Source organism: Heliangelus exortis, chromosome 5 (assembly GCF_036169615.1).
Source record: "Heliangelus exortis chromosome 5, bHelExo1.hap1, whole genome shotgun sequence".
In the NCBI taxonomy this organism is placed as follows: Eukaryota; Metazoa; Chordata; class Aves; order Apodiformes; family Trochilidae; genus Heliangelus; species Heliangelus exortis.
Window position 1 is genome coordinate 4,941,435 of NC_092426.1, and position 25,891 is coordinate 4,967,325.

Below are 25,891 nucleotides of genomic sequence, written 5' to 3' on the forward strand. Positions count from 1 at the left end.
AAAACTTAAAGCTATCCCCTCCCACTGCTATCCCCTCCACGGAGGGATTCTTCCCCCTGCTTGGCATATCCTACCTGTAAGGATGCCTAAAAAAGTATTATTCCCTGTCTTGTATTATTCCCTGCCTTGTAGCCCCCTGATTTTCTGGGAAGGCACCAGATGACATGTGAGGACTGGGATAGCACTGGAGGTGCTAAATTACTAAACAAAGTAAATTTATACTGCTGTCACAGAGGCTTTCCTTCCCTAACAGTGAAATTTCCCATGAAATCTGATAGCCAAGAATTATAAGTCCTTAAGAGCATGTACTTTGGGATAAAAGATTCAGCTGATCTCCAAGAACTGCCAACACTTAGCAGCAGGTGCACAACTCATTAACTCCCCAGGCAACCAGATTTCTCTCCACTGCACTGGAGATTTAAAAATACCTGCTAATATTTTAATAAATTCCTGCTCAAAGGTAAGAGGCAAGCAAATAGTTAAAGGTTTGCTAGTTTGAGGGGTTTTTTTCAAGGTTTGGCAACTGGTTAAGGATCTCTGTGTCTCCAGGAGGATTATCAGATGCACTGATGCTCACCTCAAGAACATTTCCCCCAGGATTCATCAGACCCCAGATGTAACATGGCTTTTATGGACTGAGACCCTATTTCCAAGCCTGCTTTCTCACAGAAGCTCCCTTCAAAGCTTGCATTAAGCAGCATCAGAGCCTGCCTAATGCACAGGCATGCAGAGCACTCAGGGTAAGCACCCTCCTGACACCAAAGCTTCAGTGTGGGCAGGGAGGGGACAGTGATGGAGCCATCAGTAAATGGCCTTTTGATGTCTCAGATTCAATGCAGAGAAGCCCAGCAGCTGGGAGGTGATAAGACTCAGCCTGGGTGTCAGCACCATTGAATTAAACTGCATCATTTTAACAAGTTCAAAGTGATTTGAATATTCCCTTTTTAACAAATAACAGAACCCTTTCCAAAGAGACGAGTCCCAAATGACCTAGAGGTGAAAAACTGTGAAAAGGGAACATGCATTCAAATTCACTCATCTCTGACAGGTAGCTCAGGAAAAAAATGAATTATCCAGGAGGCAGACACTGGAAAAGGACAAGGGGTTTACTTTTATCAGCTCTTCTCACCATTATTCCTGACCTGCATGGACTCAGCTGTAGTAAACTCAATTTATGAAGATGCTATCACTACTGTCCTCTGCCAGCCCAAGCCTGCAAGCCTTGGATGTCATTCCTGGTGGAGAAGTGGAGAGAAAGGGAATGCATGGTTCCTCTGGGTGGGTTTTCTCAGCTGGGTTTCTAGATGTATCACTAAAACAACCACTGGGTACAAACACCACCCGGATTTCCAAGGAGAGTTCCTATGCTGCTGCCTTCCCGACAGGCAAGGGAGAGACCAAACACTGGGAAAATCTGCTTAAAACCACAAATATTGCAAATCTAAGGAATTCATCCCAAAATTCTTGCCAAAGAGCCTTCTCATGACTGTCATATTCAAGGATGCTCTCCCATTTTATTCCAGCCCTCTCACGACTCTCACTGTTACCCACACCACCACAATTCCAGGCTCCCAAGAGGATTGGTGAGGGTGACTCAAGAGCCACAATCCCAAAAGCTCAGTGCACATTTTGAAACTCTGGGCTGACATTTTCCTCCCTCCACACCCAGACAGCACAGGATGCACTCACACAGCTGTGATGCTCGGTTGGCCCCAACACAAGCTAAGCATAAAGTTGTTTTTTTTTCACACATCTTCCAGGATAATGACATGGGACTGGGGATCTCATCAGTAGTTGACCCATTTCCTCAAAAAAGGAGCAACAAACTCCTGAGTATTCTGCTACTGAATCCTGGCTTGATTCCTCTCTGCTCCACAAAACAGCAGCTGCACATCTGATGGGACCCACAGACAAATCTTTATTTGGTATCTATGTAATTTCTTGTTATTAAAACCAAACTTGTTTTCAGCCATACAGAGCACAGGTCAGATGATTTTGGGAATCAGCCTAAGCCACAAACAAAAAAAGACCACAACATGATTTCTCCTCCAGACTGGACACTCTGAGATGCCCTAAGGCAGCCACAAGCTGGCTGGGTGAAAGCCTGTGCTAGAGGAAAAAAATAGCCCCAAATTTGGGAAGGGAAGGCAGAAGGAGGTCAAAAACCTGGTTGGCCTTCCTATGTCCCAGTGGGTGGCAGCAACAGGTCTGGCTCTCCCAGGGGAGAGAAGAGAGCATGGAGCAGCAGCAGCCATGGGGAAGCACCTCACAGCTCCACACCCACTTGGGCTGGGCCCATGACAAGTCCAGGAGCACCAGATTACTGTGTATTACCAACACTTTTAATGTCACAAACAGACAAAGAAGTTTTATAGAATCACAGAATGGTTTGGGTTGGAAGGGACCTTAAAGCTCATCCAGTGACAATCCCCTTGCCATGGTCAGGGACACCTCCCACCAGCCCAGGTTGCTCCAAGCCCCATCCAACCTGGGCTGAGACACTGCCAGGGATGGGGCAGCCACAGCTCCTCTGGGAAACCTGGGCCACTGTCTTACCATCCTCAGGGTGAAGAATTTCTTCCTAATATCTAATCTTTTTCTACTGTGTTTCAGCTGGAAGCCATTCCCCCTTATCCTATCACTCCCTGCCCTTGTCCCCAGTCCCTTCCCAGCCTTTCTGTAGCCCCTTCAGGCACTGGAAGATGCTCTAAGGTCTCCCAGGAGACTTCCCTTCTCCAGGCTGAACATCCCCCAACTTTCCAACCCTTTCAATCCCTTTAGGGAAATGCCAAGCCACCATTAAAACTGAGTGTTTCCTGCTCCAGGAACCCATATGCAGACACTACAGGGAGTGGGTAGGAGACAAAGCACTTTTTCAAGTTAGATTTAATATCTGTGCTAAATGTGCTACCACCAATTAATTCTGGACTTCACACTCCAATTATGCATCATTATCCATAATTAACATTTTGAACTTGGTCTAGGAAGAGGAACACTGTGGATGGCACCTTCTCATACAAATGCAGCACTCTCTGAAAACACAAAGTGATTTGCCACTGAGGGCAACCAAATGATGCCTCAGATTAATTCTGATCCCTTGGTTTCACAGTGAGCTGAAGCACTTCTGAAAATTACATACATAATCTGACATTCCCTCAGTGATTTATATAATGTCTGCATCCCTGCAAATTAATTTTAAATAACATATAGCTGAGGATTAAGCAGGTCAGGAGCAAGGTTGTCTGGCACTGGCGTCAGAGCAGCCCAGGATGAATTCAGACAATTTCAGATATACCATCCTATTTTTAGCCATTTTTAACCAGTTTCCCCCTTGAAAATACACAGCCAGCTATTAAGAAGCCACAGTGCCAACTAAAAAAGTTAGGTTGATTTGCAGAGGTAACCAGAAGCCTGCTTGCCCCCTCCTTGGAGGAACCTGGTCCAAAGGGAAGAGTCAAAAAGCCCCAGGAGCAAAATCTTCCTGAAGTTTGGGTTTTGCCAGATGCAGGCTGAAGGGTCCAAAGAGGGGCAAAAGGTTCCATTTGAGGGTCTGAGGTATCTGACACTGGATGGCCCAACATCTCCTCTCACCAGTGAATTCCTCATTTCCATAAATCCAAACTAAACCTCGTGGGACATGGCCCATTCCTATTTCCCACTGTGTGCTACTGCTTTGCATCCTCTAGAAGAACAGATTCAGCCAGCTTATCCAAGATGATAATTTGTTTTTCATGGAGCTCCTTTTTATAAAGGAGGGGGATCAGCTATAATTTACAAGTGGGAATGGAAGTGGAGGAGGTTTGGAAGCTGCATCCAAGTTGAAGTGGGAAGACTCTCTGACAATGAGGTTTTTGGATGATTTACATCAGGGGAAAATCCTGTATTTCTCACTTCTGACCAAAAAAATTTTAAAAAAGAAGAAATTAAGGTAGTGTGACAGATCATATTTACTGCAAAAGTGTAAACCACAGACTGGCCCTGCTCTCCTAGGGAAGTCTGACCTCTTGGTGCCCCACTCAGGGATCTCACAGCATCCTCAGTTTATGGCCCTGCAAAAGTTGGCTACAAACAACTCACCTGAAAGGTGTTAAGGTGTTAACTGAGGGCAAAGGTCTGGAAAAAGCACACAAAATATTATATACAGTTACTCCCATAGCTACCATGCATTCCCACCATGGAAAAAAAGTTGGTCCCCATCTACCATTACCATCTGTGTTCCCCTTCCCTGAACACTTTTTGGGTGCCTTCACTGATGAGCTCACTTCTTGTTACTGTTCAGAGGACCATCCACCTTAAAATAAGTTCTTCTTTATTGGTCAGGTCTCTTAAACCCCCTTTTTGCTCTGGAAGCTGCAGGGTGCTGGGTGCCAGAGCCAGGCTCTGCCTTTAAGCTTCACCATAATGCACCAACCAATCCCTTGCCAAAGGCTTTTCCCTTTTTCCCTCACCACCCACCTCTGAAATCACAAGCACAAGTCCTCCAGCCTTCATGCTTTGCCAATTTTTAGTAAACCTAATTGCCTAATTATACACTTCAATGCAGTGATAAAGCTGCTTAATAATTCTGTTCAATTCTCATTCATTCTCTCTCTTCCCAGATAAGAAAATGCAAAGTTTTTACCTTCTGGTAGAGATTTCAATCTCTAATTCATGCCCTCCTGCTATCAGTTCTATCTCCCCCTTCCTCTCTTGGATATCCTGCAGCTTTATCTTGTCACTTTATTTTCATCTCATCAGCTTGTTTTAATTACATTGCAGTTTTAATCATGATCGAAAGCAATTCTGTTTTTCCAGGGCAAAATCAGTACATTATCCCTCTGTCCTGTGCATGGCTCAGTATTTTCAAATCAAGCATTTCTATCTTCACTCCAGAACTTTATTTACACACTGATCAGCACCTTTCAGCACTGGTTTAAATCAGCACTGAATTCACCACTGAGACTACCAGACCAGTGGTGCAAATGTGGCACCCAAGCTCCTATACACCCTCCAAAAGGCAGAAAAAAGGGCTAAATGATGGTTCTGTGGTTAAGCTGGAGCTCAGGCAGCCTGAGTTAACCACAGCATCTGCAATTCCTTAAGTGCAAGATGCTGGGAGAGCTGGCACCCAGCTGCATCACTCTGAGAAATCAGAAAACATCAATCACCCCAATACACTCAGAGCATGAAAAGATTTTGATCTGACAGCTACTGGCTGTTCATTGCTTGCACACCTGTCTGAAACCAGAGACATCCCTATCCTGGCAACCAGAGAAGCTGTTTAAGGACAAGGTCCCAGTGCAGCAGGTGACAGTCCCCACAGCAGGAGATCTGGGAGCTGGACAAGGAGGCAGAGATGGATGGGGCCAAGGAGCAGAGAGAGCAGCTCCTTCTGAGCACTGGCAATGCCTGCCAGGGATGTTGGGTCTGCTCCTCCTGCCAGGACAAGATCTTTACCCACCCTACCCATGGCTACAGTTGTTGGGAAGCAGGAAAAAGGCAGCTTGGCATATTTGCAAGAGCATGGAAATTGTAAATATGGAGTGAGGAGATTCTGCTTGGGTGCCAAAGCAGCTCAGCACAGCTCTGCTGTCACCCTTTGCCCAAGGACAAATCCATTCAGTCATTCACTGTGTCCATGCCTGGCCACTTGTCCTGCTCTTCCCATTCCCTGGCATGAAATGGTTGGGTTTGGTGTTGGGCTAAGAACTGGGCTTCTGACAAGCTCCTGGTGCTAGTCAGGAGGAGTAAATTTCATCTCTGATGGTGAGACCTTGCCAGAGACCCTGCAGCCAGAGCAGCTCCCTGTGTCAGTCTCTCACACAAAGGGATGTTCCTGTCCCTTAAAGCACTTGTTGCATCTCCACTACATGAATCAGAGCAAGGGAACTGCTATATCTCCTCCTCCCTCACTTACACACACAATTTCCAGGCTGTGCTCCTCATTCCATCTGGTTAAAGTACAAGAAAAAAAAAAAAAAAAAAAAAAGATCAACTACTGTAAATCAATATACACCAAACAACCTGACCTATTAGATTGCAGATTTTACCCCTTTCTCTTGCAGGTGAGACCTTATTTTAAATGAGGCTGGTAGAGCAATTTTGCACAAATGCTCCATGCCTCACCTGCTCAGCTCTGACAAGCTAATGGCACCAGGCTGCATTGGCTCCTTTGCCTCAAAACCACCATTGCCAATTTACTTCCTAGCACCAATAAATAATCCAGGGAATGGCATTTGGCTGGAAGGCAGCACATGTTTAATTCCAGTCAAAAAACTCCACCTAGCTGCTGGGAATTTTGATGAATGCATTTCCCCCCCTGCCCAGCTCCAGCAGACTGGAAGGATGGGATGATCAAATGTCACACAGACAATTACCATTTAGTTTTCAGAAGGAAAACAAATCTGGTTGGGTGAGCTCTGAGTGAACAAAGTGAACTTTAATACAGTTTCCCTGCAACCATGGGGTTTATGAACTCTACTGACTGCAAAATTTGCCTTGTGCAGTGTCACCTGCCATGACATCCCCAAACCTCTTCAAAGAGGAAGGGAGATGGGGAGGATAACTCACCACACTCACCAGAAAGTAAAAGCTAGAATGGGATTGTTAACTCCTTCCCTGATTTTATCAAGCCTTTTGACACTGTTTGCAACATGGCATTAGGGCAGGTCCCTTCCCTGGAAGTGTCTCAGCCCAGGTTGGATGGAGCTTGGAGCAACCTGATCTAGTAGGAGGTGTCCCTGCCCATGGCAGAGGGGTTGGAATTAGATGATCTTTAAGGTTGGTTTTTTTTTTAACCAGAATTCAGAGTTCAGGGATTAGCAAAAACTCTGGAGCAGATACATTAGTGCTGAATAAAGCACTGAAAAAGCACCAGAAGGCTTTCTTTCATGGGACACATGGTTCTGCAACTGCTGCATTTGTGTAGGAATATTTAGAGAAAAGTATGTAAATAAATGACACCCTTTTTATCTTTAAAAGGGTAATGAAGCTCCACAGTCAAGACTCTAGAGAAAAAAACCTCTATTTCCTATATTCAGCAGGATACTACTTCTAGTTGCTCTTTTTTTTTGTTGTTTATTTTCTCAGAGGCTTCCAGTGAAAAAACTTCCAGTGAAAAAACTATTTAAGGTTTATTTCTCCCTCTCCCCATTCACTGGAGCAGGTGAACTCCTTCAGCAAAAATTTTCTTATGAAGTCTGAGCTAAACACCATGGAAAAAATTCAACCCAAATAGTTAACATTTGGTAAAGTTATCAAGAACTAGAATACAACAGAATTTAAATCCAACAAATCCAAGGACTGGCAGGGCTCTTATCACCAGGCAAGCCACAGCCACGTGCAGATTTCAGGGCAGTATTTTATGGGGGACACTTCCACCCTTCCATATTGAGTGCTTCTCAACCCTAACACCAGGTTTTCTAAAATATTTTAGGGTTATGTTGAGATCCTTAGGTTGGTTGTTTCCTGATTTAGAGCAGCTGAGGATGTGGCAAATAAATTCTTCCTATCTTCATCAGGCCCTGTGCTGTGTCTGCACCTGCCCAACCCATCCTGGGCATCAGAGAACCCAAAGGGCAATAAATAACACTGAGAAAAGCTCTTGGCCACCCAATACTGCCAAGAGCCAACCTGCAGAAAAGGCTCATGGATCTTTGCCCTTATGTTAGGACAAGTTTTTAGATCTTCCAGGCACTGAGTCTCCCTGAAACTGCCATTGGTTTCACCCAAGTTATGACTGTAGGCTTTGACCCCATGGATTTGGAGACAAACATGGAGAAAAATTTGGAGAAAAATTTGGAGAGGTTCCATGCTACCTTTTAACACCCGTTTTCCAACAAGCCTATTTTCCACTCTCTCACCCAGCACCCTTTCCCATAATCTGGAAAAGACAGATACATTTCTTTTGTGAATTAAAAGTCAGGTCACTGCAATGGGGGGAGTGGAAATGCTGGAGAGGCTGCAGATGCAGAGCCCCTCAGACATCCCACTGAAAACCAGCAGCTTCTTTCTGCTGCAGGGGCTGGGTTTTGGCTAAATACCTTCCAGATCTCCAGCTGAAGCCATGTGAATTCCCCCTCTCCAGAGAGGAGAGGGCACTGCTCTATGCAGCTACTCAACCCACTCTCCACAGACCTTTCTGTCCTCCTGGCAGAGCCCACCTCCTCCTCTTCTTCAAAGGATCAGCAGCTGAACTGCAAAATTTCTTTTTTGTACTTCAGTTTCTGTCTGATATTAATCAGGCCCTGAAAAGATTCTTGCTTTGCTCTTTTTTTTTTTTTTTCCTTCCATAAAGAGCAAACGTTGTCTTCAGAATCATTTTTCCTGGGGATGCTGTATCAAGGAGATGCCTGCAGCAAGCAAGGCTGAAGCAAGGCATTTTCCATTTTTTTTTGTGTTCAAGGAAAAAAAAAAAGTATTTTTCATATTTCAAGTTGTGGCCTTTATTTTGTCTGGCAAGATGCAACACTCCTCATGAAATGACATAAAGATCAATAAAGTACTTAATGGTTGGAAATGAAAATGATGGAGTTGACCTTTAAGGGAAAAAACAGATATTGAACTGTGTTTTCAGCAAACAGTTATGCTCATAATTAAACCACAAAGCCCTGAGCATCGATTAGGTGCTATAAATAAAATCTGATTATCTCAGAGCCTCATTTTCATGCAAATACTTCGGAACCTGAACAGACTGAGCACTGCCCAGTGTTAGCTGCAAAAGAAAAATGCACTTGCTTGTATTTGCTAACAAAAAAAAAAAAAAAAAAGTCTGATCCCACATTCCTCTTGCATCAAGAACTGAACATTGATTCCCACTGTGAAGCTGATGCTCCTGTGATGAAACACCAAATGGGGACTTAAAGTTCCTGATGCTGGTTCAATACCTTGCAATTGACTTCTTGTATATCCACAGGCAAGTAAATTAATCCCTGTTATTCCCTTTCCCATCCTTACCATGGGACTGTTAAGGGCATAGTATATAATATTTAGCCTGTGTTTTCCATTCCTCTTGCAAGTTGTTTGTGTCAGAGCCTCTTCCTACATATTTTAATAGCCCCTACTGTAACATTTCCATCTGGATGTGATGTTCTAGAAGCTGACAGAGTACATATACTAAATCACAGCAAAATGCTCTTAATTCAGAAACAAATGCTCTTTAGGAAGCCATTATTTTAAGTCAGGGATTATCTAGGGTGCTACAGAAAAGCAAATATGTTCTCCTTGCCCTACCCTCATTAGCATCCACTCAGAACCTGTTACCTCTTCTTGAGGAGGACACGCAGAGAAGTTCTTAAACTTTTGCAGGAGAAGCAAATCACTAAATAAATCCAGGACCAAAGAGGGAAGACCTCAACTGCTGAGAAAGCTTCTCTGAGCATACATTTGTGACAGACTTTGCAGACCTTAGGTAAGATTCTCTTGAAAACATCTGAAACTCTCCCATCACCACCAAGGGGAGTCAAATCCAACCTGGATCAAGCAAAGTGTCTGCAATAAGCCAGTGAGTTGCCATTTGAGTCTCCATCCCTGGATGTTTTTAAAAATCATCTGGATGTGATGCTTGGGGACGTGGTTTAGGGGATGGGCATCAGAAATAGGGCAATAGGGTTAGGATGAGGTTGGACTCAATGACCTTGGAGGTTTTTTCCAGGCTGAGCAATTCTATGATTCTTGAGGATCATCTCCCTGAGTAGGATAACAAACTGGGAAGCCTGGAGCCAGCCAAGTGACAGAGCTTTGAATGGGAGTTGAAATTTTGCATACAAGTTCATTAAAACAGGACAACAACTTCTGTACCACAGAAGCAATTGCATATTATAGTTCAATTATATAAAAAAGGGGGGAATATTTTAAAACAGACTTTGAAATTATTAAAATAGGGCACTAGATCTTTTACTCTACTATAAATGCCAAAGGGTCTAAATGAGTTACCTTCAAACAATTGCAGGATATATTTTCTTTCATTTCCAGTACTAATTTAAAGCAGTAAAAAAAAAAATTATACAGGGAAAAGATCAAGTATCTTCTTTGTTTCAAAACTGTTAAATGGGTTCTGTAGGCACTATGGAGCACTGTATAAACTATTGTTCAAAGAACATTAAACAAATATATGCACCCTCCTCTCCCAAAATTTTTAACTATTTTTAAATAGTTAAATATTATGTTATTATTTTAAATATTTAAATATTATGTTTAAACTGGAATTGCTATACCAAGAAAACTCAGCTTTTAAAGTGCACATGGCATTTAACCATATACCATTCAGGGTCTAGGGGGAGGTGTCCCTGCCCATGGCAGGGGGGTTGGAATTAGATAATCTTAAGGTCCCTTCCAACCCAAACTGTCCAAGGATTCTATGAAATGGTGGCTCTGGCTGGTTGAGAGTGTGATGAAGAGAAGATGCTGTCCAGGAGCCCTGCTGAATGCCCTGGGGAGGTTGCTTCGTGTCTCCTGAGTCTCCTCACATGCAGAAGAGGATTTATGAGCTCAGCCTTTGAGAAAAAGCATCTTGCACAAGACCTGTTCTCCACAGGGAGCTGGACACTTGGAGCTCCACCAGGAGGATGATTATTTTGCTTTTCTATTTCTAAAGAAGCTGGTGCTTCCCAGGCATTGGAATATGATGTGTTGCTTGCCATACATGCAGTAATTATATCTAAAACTCTTCATTAACACGGAAATGACAAATAACAAATTAGAAGCCAGCATCTACAATTAGGTTAAAAAGCCATGGCAATTTGTTATTCTTTGCAAGAAACCATTTTTTCACATAATTTACTGTGAACAAGGTCTCATTATGTAGTAATGTTTAGCTCTTGCACTACTTCTCAGATTTGCAGCTTTATTAAGTGCACTCATAACAGTTCTCTAATACAAACAAGCAGCATTATCTGCACCTACTGACTGGGAATCCAAACCCAAAAGCACCATCAGGATCTATTTACAGCCCAACAAAGGCACTAAAACCCAAAGCCAGAGGAGAAAGCAGGGGCAAAACCTGCAAACACCTTCAGCACAGATATAATCCTGTTCCAGCTGACAAGAGAAGTTTGAATTTCGTAACAAAGAGGTTCAGACAAGTGCCAGGTTCTTCTGCCAATCTCACCCAAAGTCCTATTTGACTGTCATAACAAAACCCATCTGGATGACACCTCCCATTCAGTTAATTGCAGAGCTTCTGACTGAAAGTTGGGCCACGAGGCATTCAAAGCCAGGGGGTATTTCTCACTAATGATGACTCAGAAACCTGATGGCAATCAAACCAAAATGGTTTCACTGAGGATGAAGTGAGTTTGACTGATAAAAACTCTCCTGGGAGAGAGAATGTGACAGGCTGATGCTGGGCAAGGCAAATGGAGGAGCCACAAATACATCTGGTAGGTAGAAGGTGGAGAAGGCAGCTCCCTTTCTAGCTTGTACAGGGGAGAAAGGATGAACTCAAACACTTAAACCCTGAAAAGGCTTTGAAGGGAAAGGCTTTGGATGAGAGGAGTGGTTCTGGTGACTGCTGAGATTGGCAGCTTCAAGGTCTGCACCATGGTAGGATTTGGCTTTCCATGTCCCACATGAAGACAAAGTCAATCCCTGGTTCCATGGGGCTGATGGTGGAAAAAAATCCCACTTAATGACTCCACACTGCACAGCAAACTGGCCCAATGCTCAGCCATCACCTGGACCCTGCAGCTCTTGATTTCCCCCTTGGATTTCATCTACTGCTCAGAGATGCTGGCTCAAAAAAATAACTTCCAAACCAAGCTGCAGCTCTACCTCCCCATCCCTCTGCCTTGGGCCTTCAACTTAGGTCCCCATATATTGAGTTTGCTCTGGAGTGGCTGTTCCAGGGGCTGCAGAGAAGCAAAGCCTCTTTTTTCTGTTACATATGCAGTTATGGGTAAGGCTCTGCTGACAAATGAACATCCCAAAATCTTGGTAACATTTGCTGCTTCCCACTGAACCTCATAAAATCATCATCATCTCCCAGACAGCCCTGCAAGTGAAAGGGTTAATTTCTCCTCAGATTGTCTGTTATCTGCATTTTCCATTTATTTCACACATGGCAAAACACATTCTTCCTTCCAGAGTAATATCTGTGGGACTTTGGTCCCCATAGAGTTTGCAGCACCTGGTGATGTGGCTTTCTCCATTCCAATCCTTCTGCTGAGAAATGAATGGAGCTGGTCTTTCTCCAAGGAGATTAATATAATCTGTAACAATTTATTTACTCTGAAAGGGCATTACCCTGATTGGAACTGGTCAGAGACCACTCTCTGATTAGGACAGTGATATGGTGTGGCTCTAAGAGACATTTTGGAATATGAGTATCTCTGGATGAACTCCTGATTTTGCTGCCATCATCTGTCCAAATAATGAAGAAATTATTTGACATGTGAGAGCCTTCACAAAATTATCTGGATAAAGCTTCAAAGCAAATGTTTATCAAAATGCTGATGGCCACTCTGTGCTGCCCAGCATCCAGAGCCCAGGGAACAGGCCAGAAATTTTTCTGTTGACTTGATGAGTGTTTTATCATGTCCCTTTGGAAGGCAATCTCTGCAGATACAGACATAAAAATACTCTGGTTTTAAAGGATAACAGCTAGACTGAAGAACTGAATTCATATATACAGGTTTCCAACCATACACAACCTGATTTCTTCTTGATGACCACTTCTCCAACATGACTTGACCCTTATAGATCAGATCAGAGCTACAGGTTCCCTCCTCCTCTGTGTCCCCATGCACGGGGCAGGGGTAATTCACCCCATACTGACCTGCTGCTTTATGGCCACCAGGTGAGAGATGCAACATGGCCAGAGCTCAAAAGGAGTCTTCTTCAAAGCCCAGATGTGGAGCAGCCACTCCCCCTGAGACCTTTAGATTCTTGTCAGGTGATGAGGCAGAATCACAAGATGATTTGGGTTGTGAGGGATCTTAAAGATCATCCACTTGCAGCCCCCCTGCCATGGTCAGGGACACCTCCCACCAGCCCAGGTTGCTCCAAGCCCCATCCAACCTGGGCTGAGACACTGCCAGGGATGGGGCAGCCACAGCTTCCCTGGGCAATCTGTTCCAGTGCCTCACCACTGTCAACAGTAAGTAACTTTTTCCTAATATTTCATCTAAATCTCCCCTCTTTCATCCTGAAACCATTCTCTTTCATCCTATCACTCCATGCCATTACAAAAAATCCCTCCCCAGCTTTCCTTCAGGTAATGGAAGATGCTCCATGATCTCCCCAGAGCCCTCTCTCTTCTCCAGGCTGAACAACCCCAACTTTCTCAGCCTGTCTTCAAAAAAGGTGCTCCAGCCTTCTGATCATCTTTGATGTGTCAGGCTACTTGCTCCACCAAGCTGAGACTTGTTTGCACCCCAAAAAAATGAGGAGATGGGAGATCTTTGTCCAAACTCACAGTAGGGAACTCTCATCACCAGTCTGGAAGGTTTTCAGCACATGGCAACACCCACGAGGTAAGAAGATGCAACAAAGGTCAAAAAAGGCAAGAAACAGCAGCAGGAGAAGGCACTATGAAATATTTAGATCCCTTTGCCAGGGGTTTGTATCTCCCAGTGTGCAGCTGAATCTCCATGTTCCATCCTGAAGAAGGACACAGGGATTTCACCAGACTTCAAGCAGGGGTCTGACCTCTTCCAACAGGTCTGGCAAAATCCTGCAGCCAAGTCAAGCCCTCATCCCAAAGGCAATGTTAATAACCTTCCCCGGGAAGGAAACTGTTACCCAGCAGCATATTTCAGAAATACATCAAAGCAAATAAAGGTTGGGAACCAAATGTTACTTTCTTCTGTCTGCTTTGAAAGTTTCCCACACAATCCACTGGTCTGGAGTGCCTGAGTAAGATGCTTTTGGTTGGTTGGTTTTGGGTTGTTGGTTGGTTTTGGTTTTTTTTTAGTTTTACTTTGCAAAGATTCTGCCCAGGGAATCCCCTGGGAAAAGGCTGCCTTTAACACAGCACAAACAAAACCTCCACAGGCCACCAGAAATCAGCAAAAAGCACAGAAACCAGTGAAACTGCAGAACACTTCCAAAATTATCACAGAATCACCAGAGTTGGAAGGGACCCCTAGAGATCATCTAGTCCAGCTCTCCCACTAAAGCAGGAACCCCTAGAGAACATCACACAGGACTGCATCCAGGTGGGTTGGGAATACCTCCAGAGAAAAGGACTCCACAACCTCCCTGGGCACCCTCATAATAAAGAAGTTTTTTCCTATGTTTAAATGGGACTTCCTATGGTCCAGCTTGTCCCAGTCATAAACACAAAAGATCAGTTACTGCCTTTACCCTATAACACTGTGACTTGGCTGACAGATTTAGGCAGTTAATGATGAAGCCTAATTAGGAGTTTGATCTCAAACCAGTTCATCACAGCATCCTGATTTTTAAATCTGTCCCTTGACTGAGAAATCCTCATTTGCTTGAACTCAAAGGGATAAAGGAGCTTAAGTTTCTTTTCCCAAGTCCATTTCTAAGTGATGACAAACAGATCTACCACAGCCAAAGGATCAGCAACCCCCATGTTTCTGTATTAATTGTTGGCCCCATAACCCAGGTGGCTTTGGGAACTCACAAGCAATTTATGGATAGAAAAAAATTTCTGTTCTGGTATCAGTGAGGAGAGAACACACAGGAGACAGAGCAGAGCAAACCTGGTGCATTGCTGAAAATGCCAGTGCTTTCTATGCCATTGCACCAGGTTTTCTGCATTGGAGATCTGAGATAAGATCCCTCCAGTGCTGCCAGTGGGAAATTAACTCAGCCCAACAGCAACTGCAGAGCAGCCACAAAAAAAAAATCTGGGGAGTCCTCAGCAAGGGAAGGGGGTGATGAACACTTCCACTGATGTCTGGACTCAGCTGCACAGCTTTGGTCCTTGAGCTAAATTATCAACAAGGTCACATATCCCATCTCTGAAGGTGGATGCACACAGAAAAGCCTAAATGCTGGGCAAAAAACCCACAGCTGACACTTCCCTGCCTCACCCTCCAGCCTGTGGCAATTTACTGCTGAATCAGGGTCTCAGCTTTACTCCCTCACAGGCTGGAATAGGTAGTTTTGTCTCACCAATTGTCAGCATTTTGTTGGTGAGAAAAATATAGAATTCTAGGATGATTTGGGTTGGAAGGGACCTTAAAGATCATCTAATCCCAACCACCCCTGCCATGGGCAGGGACACCTCCCACTAGACCACGTTGCTCCAAGCCCCATCCAACCTGGCCTTGAAATATATAATGAATATATAATATATAATAAATACATAATACAGGTAGGAATGAAATTCTTGGAAATTATTTCTATTATTGTGGGAGTTCAAAGGCCACCTGAGGTGACACACTCATGTCATAAATGCTCAGCAGCCAGGTAAAGAGAGACAGTATCTACCAGAAAGAACCTAAATAAATGAACCAGCACAAAAGCATCATAATTGCCCCATCTAGGAATACCAGGACTCAGGATGGGTATGGATATATAAAGACTCATGAGAAAAAAGCAGCACTGCCAGTAATTAAGGGGGTGAGGAGATCAGTCTCTGCTCACAGCCCCTCTAGGTCAGACCAAAGGCTGTGCCAGTGCCTTGGCACCCTCATGGTAAAGTTTTTTCTTACGTTTAAATGGGACTTCCTATGTTCCAGCTTGTTCCAGTCATAAACACAAAAGATCAGTTACTGCCTTACCCTATAATGTATGGGAAAAGCTTATGAAGAGGACACACAGAACAATGCTGCCCTTACACACCACCCTCAAATACCCTCTCTTATGGAATTATGACTAACAAAAAAATAACCCTCACCCTAAATTCTCCCCTGGAACTTGGCTGTTCCTAGGCTTTTCTCCAGGATCTCTTTCAGAAACATTATCTGTGGCCTCCTACTCACCCAGGCACAAATAACTCATATTTTCTTCCATGACTCAGCAGGGCTATTTATTTGGAGGATTAATGCTCACCCACCACAAGCTCAGAGTTATTGTGGAGAAAATAATCCCTACCCAGGGCCTAGGACAGAACAGGATGGATCCCATATTCCTCCCCTGGGAAACTATTAGTAAAATCTGGGGGAAGCAACTGGGATGAGAGGTTCATGGGGAGACTCCAGCACCCTCAGCATCACTCAGGATCTCCTGAGCATCACTCAGGAGCTCTCTCCTGGCTTTTCCCAGCAGGGTGAGGACAAGGGGACTCTCCTACCCATGTGATATATCCAATATATATGCCAGTATATGCCAATATCCAATATATGCCATCCTATGTGATATATCCAATGTCACTGCTGGCAGGAGCACAGAGGTCCTGTCTGAAAAACCAGGAGAGCCCATGAAAGCACTTCTATCCTAGGAGAAACTGAGGCAGAAAGACAGAAATCTCTCAGTCAGAGTCAGGAAAGAGCCTGGTCAGAGGGGGCTGGGGGATGTGGGGAAAAGCACCCTAGAAAAGGAACAGAACTGGAGAAACTCTTGGCCTCACTTCACATTAACAAAGCCTCAAGCACAGATGGTGTTGCTGGCATATTAAAATAAATGATATGCTATCAGGGAACAGCCTTGCTGAAACCCTTTATTATATCCCAGGCTTGGATAAGGCTGTCATTAGAGTTATTCAAAAACAAGATTGAAAAAAAGCCTAAGCCGAAAAACAAGAAAGAAAAAAAAACCAACAAAGCAAGCAAAAGAAAAGCCTGGAGTGATTCTCAGTGTACCTACCCCACTCAGTGATTAATGCTGATAACCCAGCATTTTTGCAAAATGACAGTTCCTACAGGTTTGAGGTTGTTATTTTATTGTCAGCCAAAATCTGAGCAATTTACTTATTTCCAATATATGTCTCTAACTCACTTTCAGGCAGAGCAGGGCTTGTGTGTATTTATATAAATCAAGAGAGCATCCTTCCAGAAAGGGACTTCTTTGATCCTCAAGTGGTCCTAACTTGAGCAGACACCAGAGGAGAGGCAGGTTTAGCATCAGCCATTTGTGGTTTGCATTGCCCCAGCAGAAAAGCAGATCTACATTCTCATTAGAAAAGAATATTTTAAAACTTTCTCCTCAATAAATTACCCTCTCACTTCGTGCTGCTTGTCATGAGCTCTGTTCCTCTGTTTTTCACTTACCAGCTCTGCACTGGAGCCAACATTTTAACCCAAAAGTTCACCCTTTAACACAAATCCCCAGAAGGACAGAGGCAATTCAAGGCTCTCTCCATTTTCTATTTTTTTTTTTTTTTTTGGTGGGCTGAAATGCCATGAAAGCAGCAGAGAGATCTTCCACAGGGCAGCATGGATCACTATCAGAAAATAAATGTGATTTCACCAATATCAGGACAAGTCTCTTTCTGCAAGGCAAAGGCCACCCAGAGTAGCACATAAAGGAAAAATTATTAACTCTCACCCAGGGAAAGCCACTGCCCTGCCTGTGTTCTTCAATCAAGCTAAGTGATTACTAAAATCCAAAGGGAGAGAGACCATCTAAAAACCATCTCTGCTGTCTAAACAGAGCCAAGGTTTCTGACACATATAAATTGAAGAATAGAAGATGATACAAAGCACATTGAGCTGTGATGCAGGCACACACACACTGAAACTGCAGATGTGAGGGGAAAAAAAAAAAAAAAAGAGGGTTACTACAGCTTAAAAAGACAGTGAAAATGAAGTAATTGGTAGTACAGTAGGGCTGACAGACAGGGGGACAGACAGACAGACACTGCCAAGGAAGCTGATGCTCTGGGAAGAGGGTTGTACAGAAACCCAGATGGTGCTGGCTTAGCAGCTGCAGTCCAGCTTTGGCAGCACAGAGCTCTGCACGAGCTAATGGACCCTGTCCTTGAATCCAGGCAAAAAAAATTAAAAAACCAAGATAAATTAGCTGGAACAGCACATGCCAAGCCATGCTCTGAGGTAGACACATCCTAAATCTATAGGACTGCCAAGCCATGCTCTGAGGTAGATACATCCTAAATCTATAGGGGTGTAGCAAATGTATGGAGAGAGCCAGACACCTGGGGAAGGTCAGAAACATTCAGCAATGTTTAAAGTTTTCTTTTGCCAAGAAAGGTTGGACCAGATATCCTTCCAGCCTGGTGTTGGGTGATTCTCTCTGCTTGAGTTTTCCAGCTTTGCTTTCTCAGGCCAACAAGAGGAACTAGAGATGCAGGCAGAAAGCCTGTTAGAAAAAGTCCTTCTGGGCTGGGAAAACCCATGAGCTTGGTGCCACTGCCTTTCTGTGCCTCCCAGCAAGCCCAGAAGGGTGAACTTTTTCAGCTATGGTCTGCCAGGCAAGTTGGAGGTGACTTCAGTTCCCCCAGGCAAAGCTTCTCCCAGACATCACCCCAAGGCTCCCTGCCCCAGGATGAAATACCAGCAACAGCTTTATTTCATCTGCTGCTGAGAGCTGCTTGATTTCAAAGTTGGGAATCACCAAAAGACCTTCCAACCTTGTGATTTACTCATCTCTGTTCCCTTATCCTGGTTTCTGCTTGGAAGAAAAGAGCTGAGGAGCTCCCAAGAGGAAGGAGCTGGTTCACACCCCATGGCTGCAAACTCCTGATCCTGGTTCACAGCAGAACACACACAGGGTGTCAACTTCTCCCACTTAAAATACATGGAATTTGTGAAGGCTGAAAGGAAAAAGGGAAGGGATCATAGATCAGGATCCAATGATTGATCATGGAGCTCAAACTTGTCAAAGTTTTGTATCTCCTGGAATGTCCCCTTGTCCACAATCCCAGCTGCTTCCCAGCACCAGGCTGCAGAGGATGGGTCTGCAAGGCTTGTTATCTCAGCACAAGGAGGAGCAAGCCAGGTTGAAGAGAGAAGCAATACTAAAGAAGGATGAGAGACAGTCCCCCAAAACATCTTTATCTTTCTGGGGATAGAATGGGACACAAAAAAAAAAAAAAAAAAAAAAAAAAAAAAAAAAAAAAAAGCCATCTCCCATGTGAATTGTTCCCTCCTAGGAGCTGCTCTGTTGTTATAACAAGGAATGTCACACCCAGCTGGCAGGGAGCATCCTCACTGATCTCAAGGTTGGGGATGCAAAATTACCTTTGACAAGGCCAACCTGATTAATTATGAGTCTGCTCCAGGATTAAAATGCAACCATGAACAATCTCTTAAAACATTTAAAAAAGGAGTCACTCCAAAGAGTGCACACACATCTTTCAAGACGAGCTGCATCTTGATTTAGGCACAGATTGATGAGAGGAGCTTTATTACTGCTTGGGAGAGGGATGGGGAGCTAGCAAGGAACATATGGAACTCTATAAATTATTTGGAGCACCCAGAAAAGCGGGGGAAAAAAAAATCTTCTATACTTCTGAGACTGCTCATTTCAGACTGCAGCCATCTGGGACACAGACCTCATGTGGTCAACGCTTTGTGCAACAAAAAAAATAGACAAGTTGGGGGCAAAGCTGCAGAGGGCAGGGTGGCTGCACTCTGAACACATCAAGAAGAAAAGAGTGCTCCTGATCCTGGCTCCTGCCAGCCTCTCTCACCTGGAATTTTATGGACTCAGTTCCTTCCCTTAGGTTGGGGACTCTGTCTCATCAGTCCTTCTTGTCTGACCCTTCCCTCCCTTTGCAGGGACAGACGTGGGTGTGCACATCCTTCCTCCAGGAAGAGAAAGGAAATGCCCAGGTGTTAATTTCATTCACTTTGGTCAAATCCCTGCTCTGCTAAAGGTTCCCTCACAAAACCAATGGGGTCACTTGGCCTCTCTATGCTTTTCCTTACTGCCTGTAAAACATGGATACCCTTTCCAAGGTAATTAAGAAGATAAATGCATTAGATTAAAAGGTACTGTGATGTTCCAATAATGCCATTACTGCTGGAAGAGTACTTAAAATAGATCCTTTTGGGGCAGCAATTAAAGAACATACTCCTAACTTCTGAGTCAGCTTCTCTCTTCCTAACACCAGTTATTTTTGCCCCTAAAAGCATTAATCTGAGCTTCCAGTTAAAATGACATTTCAAATATTCATCACCCTCCACTACTCTGCCTTACCATCATTAACTGGTGGCACACATTATGTGGTTTATGCTGTTGCAATTTGTGACCACAGATCTGCAATGCAGCTGGAGCTACTTTCCCTCTAAATAACTACTCAGAGCCATTTTTTTATCCATTTAAAAAAAAAAAAAATCACATTCCAAACGTGTTTATTATGCAAGTGCCTTGTCAGTTCTTAAGTGAAAGAGTTATATGACCTTCCATTCTTGTAAGAACTAAGGTCCTACACACAAAAAGATATGAAATGCTTATATGGTTTGTATTTTGGAAGCTGCATGTAGAGAATTAGAGAATCACAGAATCATCACAGTTGGAAAAGACTTCTAAGATCATCACATCCAACTGTCAACATCCCCCCTGAGTAAAATATTTATATATCAGTATCTGTATCACCCACTAGAGCACGTCCTGAAGTACCTCATCTACACAGTTTTAAATACTTCCAGGGATGGTGATTCCACCACCTCCCTGGGCAACCACTCCAGTGCTTGACTCCTCTTGCAATAAAGAAATTCTTCCTCAGATCCAGTCTAAACTTCACCTGGTGCCACTTCAGGCCACTTCCTCTGGCCCCGTCGCTGTTCACTTGAGAGAAGAGGTCAGCAACCACCTCCCTACAACCTCTTCTCCAAACTAAACATTCCCAATTCCCTCAGCCTCTCCTCATGGGAGACTTTGGCTCACTCATCCAGGTCCCTTTGATTACATTGTCACAGTCCATAACTTCTTTCTAAACTACTTTTTTTTTCTAATTTATTTTTATCTTCAGTTGCCACTCACAGAAGGTCCAAACTCCCCTTTGTACAACACCTCCATGGGTAGATGGAAAGCAGGAATGGATGCTGGAGAACCAGGCAACTCAGGTGACTTCTTCCAAGCTACAGCACAACCACATAGCCCTGTAATATGGTACAGCCACTGCCAGGAAGAGGTGGTTGTAAACAACACACCTGTGGTCAGTTAAAGAAATGGAGATTTGGACAAAAATGGGTTTAGGGAAAAAAAAAAAAGAACAAACAATAGTATCTAACATACCTAAAAGCCACCATACATTGTAGGTTCAGGTGCAATATGGAACTGCAAGCCAATGAAGAAATAGCAAGGTGCTAGCAAATATATAAAAATGATTTGAAGTGGACCCTGAAGTGAGGAAGAAGAAACCAGCAATGTGAAGATTGTATTCCTCCTGGCAAAGGATCTGAGTCCTTGATCCACCACAAACCCCTGGATGAAACCACCAATCTCAGGACCCACAGAAGCAGGGACATCTCACACCCCATGCAGAAAGGTCCCAAATTCTTGCTGTGCCCTCCCCAAGCAACCTCTGAAGACAAAGCCTTTGACCAGGACACCAAAAGAGAACCAAAGCATATCCAGACCTTCCTTTTCCAGAGCTGCAGGCTTTCAGAACCACTTTTGGAGGATCAAATTCCATAAATTTCCTAAAGGCACAGATGAAATAATCTTCTGGTTTACTTTTTGTCTAGATATTGCTGGTTAGAAAGCCAACTGATGGGCTATAGAACTGACAGCCTCATTACTGGTGCATATAAATTGCTTCTGCTCAGCTGGAGTTAATGTAGGACCATCTGACTCCCCAGAATTGATATTTTTAATGATTCTGTTTCTCTGGCACTTTCTCATTGACCACTACAGAAATTGAAAGTGTATTTTGCTCTGCCAAGCTGTTTGTGGATCAAGGTTCTCCTTCCCCAGGGATCTGCAGTGTGTCAGGCATCAGACCAAGCAAACACAGTAATAACTGACCTGAGAATAGCTACTCCAATACTTCTGGGCTTCTCTGTACTAAAGATTTTAGCCTAAATGTCAAAATTCTGAAGGCCAGAGGACACACACATCCCCAGGAGAAAGGAACTGTGTGCAAAGCGTTTTAAAAGATGGAAAATGCCAACCAGAAAAGTCAGGTGCTTAGGTGCTGTGCTCTCATCTTCTGCTCCACTGGGTGCCCTCACCTTCCATCACATCTTCCCTTCCTGGGCCATAGCCCATGTGGAGCATTTCCCTCTCCAAACCATAACTGGCTCACACAAGATGGGCAGTTCCTCCTCACCTCCTTGCATGCCATGGTTTGGGATGGAAAAGATCAGAGTTCTTGCCTGGGATGCACAAAGTTGCCCACTTGAGGCAGGTGGGACCCCCATGTCCCTGACCCAGCTGCCTTCAGAACTGCAGGTAGATATTAGGGAAAAATTCTTTGCAGAGAGGGTGATCAGACATTGGAATGGGCTGCCCAGGGAGGGGATGGATTCTCCATCCCTGGAGGTTTTTAAGAAGAGCCTGGATGTGGCACGCAGTGCCATGGGCTGGGAACTGCAGTGGGAGTGGATCGAGGGTTGGACTTGATGATCTCAGAGGTCCCTTCCAACCCAGCTGATTCTGTGATTCCTTCCTCCAGAAATGGTGTCTGCGGATGTCCAGCTGTTACCCAGCCTCCTTGCCATCCAAGTCAAGTTAATTTCAGTTTTAGAAGAAACACACTCAAAGGAAATGGATTTCCAAGAGGTAGCTTTAGGCACCCTTCCAGACAAACCAACCACTGCCTTGCACCCCACCTTGGGAACAGGGCTCCTGTCAGAGCCCTCCAGATAACATGGCATCAGCCCCCCTGCTGATGGTTAAATGTACCAAGCCCCCTGAAGTGATACCATCAGTGCCATCGTCCTCCTGTGCATAATGTGATGCCTGCTGTGCAGGGACACGCCTTGGAGTCTGCAAAATGTTGCCTCTCTTCAACACTTGACAAAGCACTGGCAGCCTTAGCCAGGGTTGACTGACTGAGAGGCAAAGCTCTGCCAAGCCACCCACCCTGGGACTTCCAGTCCTGAACCAGGCAAACAGCTCTAGATGGCCAACAGCTCAGTGCCACCTTCTCACTAGTGCCAGCAGCCACACAGAGCTGACCAAGCCACCTCATTGCATCCCTGAGGGCAGAAAAGCTGCTTCTTCTCTCACATTTTATCTCAAGGCACCCCAAAGATCTTGCACCAAGAACATGAGTAGGATGAGAAGAGAAAGCTGCTGATGTGACTCCATTGTAACCCTACATTTCTCAGGCACTTTTCCTCCAAGCACTGACACCTCCTTAATCCAGCTTGCCAAAGCCAACCACAAAACCATTTAGCATTTACAATTATTCCACTCAAAGAATCATAGAATCATAGAATCACAGAATTGGCTGGGTTGGAAGGGACCTCAGAGATCATCAAGTCCCACCCTTGATCCACTCCCACTGCAGTTCCCAGCCCATGGCACTGAGTGCCACATCCAGGCTCTTTTGAAATAGCTCCAGGGATGGAGAATCCACCCCCGCCCTGGGCAGCCCATTCCAATGTCTGATCACCCTCTCCAGAAAGAAATTCTTTCTAATGTCCAACCTAAACCTCCCCTGGCACAACTTGAGACCTCTTGTGCCCTCTTGTCTTGCTGAGAGTTGCCTGGGAAAAGAGCCCAACCCCCCCCTGGCTCCAACCTCCTTTCAGGGAGTTGGAGAGAGTGATGAGGTCTCCCCTGAGCCTCCTCTTCTCCAGCCTCAACACCCCCAGCTCCCTCAGCCTCTCCTCACAGGATCTGTGCTCGAGTCCCTTCACCAGCCCAGTTGCCTCCTTTGGACCTGCTCCAGCACCTCAATCTCCTTCCTGAGCTGAGGGGCCCAGAACTGGACACAGGACTCAAGCTGTGGCCTCCCCAGGGCTGAGCACAGGGGCAGAATCCCTTCCCTGGACCTGCTGGCCACGCTGTTCCTGAGCCAGCCCAGGATGCCATTGGCCTTCTTGGCCACCTGGGCACACTGCTGGCTCCTGTTCAGCTTCCTGGCAATCCAGACTCCCAGGTCCCTTTCTGCCACTCTGTGCCCAGCCTGGAGCTCCCCATGGGGTTGTTGTGGCCAAAGTGCAGGACCCAGCCTGATGGGATAAGAGGACATGTGAAGCAGATGTGACATGGCAACCATCAAATGCAATGTTTTCCAACCAGGAGTTAGGGGGACAGGGAGATATCTGACCTGATGCAAACTCAATCTGCCCTCAAAGAGCAAACCTCCCACAAAGGTTTTGAAATATGCTCCTTGATTCAATTCAAAGGAAGTTAACAACGCTAAGACAGCATTACTGGGGGAGAGCCACCAGGTTAAATAATCAAAATTAAACATCCAGAGGAAGTGATAATTCTTCTAATACAATATTTAAAAGAGTTTGGGGCTTTTTTTTATTTGATGAGCTTCTCAAAACAGTTAATTCCCTAACAGACAGACAGAGACCTTCTCTGTGGTTCTGTTCCCACCAACTCACCTAAAAGGCTCCAGCTGCTTTTGATGGGGTTTGGCTTGGAAACTGAGTATGATGGGGAATGGTCCCAACACCCTGAGCCAAGCTGGGCAAGTTTCCTTCTAAACACCCTCTCCCTCATCAGTCTGGACAAACATCACACTGATAAACTAATAAACACAGGGTCTATAAACACAGTGGGAATAAAGTGTACAAAGTTTTATGGAAGTGTTGCAGGTTTGTCTTGCTTAACACAGGGTCCCATGGCTGGGCCACACATCCCACACATCCCTCAAAAATGCTGCTGAAGTAGCACATGGGCTGCCCAACTCATTTTGTCCTGCACAAACCCAACTCAGGCAAAGGGAACTGAAATTTTTCCAAGAATCTGAAGGAGTTATTTATTTGCCCACCCCTAGAGAAAAACAACGACACGAATCTCTGGGAATGGAGGAGAAGGCCTGGAGTATTCAGAGCAGCTCTCCACAATATAAGAACTTGGATCACACTTCCTGGGACCTATTCCAGTTTAACCAGTTGTCACTGGTGGATGAGGTTTCCTCAGAAATGAACCTTGAGAGCCAATTCCTGACACTGGGGGCTGTTCATGCAAACTGAAGAGCAGGATACATGCCCTCTGTAAGGAAAAAAGGGCTTTTTCTCTTACCCAAACCCTGGTTCTGCTGTTCCCACTCAATGGTGTCAGGAACCTGGTAGGACACCCCAGCCAGCTGGGCCACAGGGTTTTCCAGACCAGCTATGGGCTCCTGGGAGGTCTCTCCTGGCAGTGTGAAACCTGGCAGCTCCGTGTCACCCTCCATGCTTTCATCCATCGAATCGATGTCTTTGTCCTCCTCATCTTCCTCTTCCTCCTCTTCTTCTTCTTCCTCCTCTTCATCCTCTTCCTCTTCCTCACCCTCTGGCCAAAGAGAAACAAAAGGAGCATCAGCAAAGACCTCACCAGACAGGAGGTTCCTGCATCCCTATAGGTGAGCACCAGGACAGGGAACTACACCCCCCCCTCCAGAGCCAGAATGAACTCCTGCCTCTTTTCTACCAGGAAAGACACCAAAGGCATTGTATTTGGAAGAGCCCAGGACCCTTAAAAGTTGCAAAGTATAACAATGAGATGTCTCAGACTGTTAAAGGCATGAATTTTTTTTTTTTGCCCTCTGAATTTTCAGAGGGAAATATTGTTGCTCTGCTTCCTGATAGCAGGGTACAAACAATCAGATGCATGTGTACAAACACCTGAGCCTGGATAATGACTGCTCCCTGCTCAACTAATTTCAGCTCAAGAGAGAGCTGCTTCCCTGATTTCTACTCTAGATTTGCCTCTATTTTTAACTTTGATCAAGCTATGGAAAGGACACTGCCTTCCAGCCCAGTGAGGCTGATACAGCTCCAGAGAAAGCATCTCACTTTGATGGGTGCTGGCAGATCAGCTCTGGGGTGCAGGAGATGAGTTGTGATCCTCAGCAGGTTTACACCAGTGCTCCTGTCACAACAGATTTACACCAGGCAAAGGGACAACCTCAGAAGAAGGCAGCACAGCCCCTGCTTCTTCACCTGAGTGCAGATGAATGTGATGCTGAGGAAATCCCTGGGGATTC

The 25,891-nt window shown here is 44.8% G+C and overlaps 1 protein-coding gene across 1 annotated transcript in view; it reads right to left on the minus strand.

Annotated features, from left to right (window-relative positions):
• ARMH4 (armadillo like helical domain containing 4) overlaps window positions 1–25,891 on the minus strand; it is a 59,373-nt gene that overhangs the window by 9,409 nt on the left and 24,073 nt on the right. Inside the window, exon 5 of the mRNA XM_071745262.1 lies at window positions 24,946–25,197. Coding sequence (XP_071601363.1) covers window positions 24,946–25,197 — 252 coding nt within the window. The remainder of the gene's footprint in view (window positions 1–24,945; window positions 25,198–25,891) is intronic.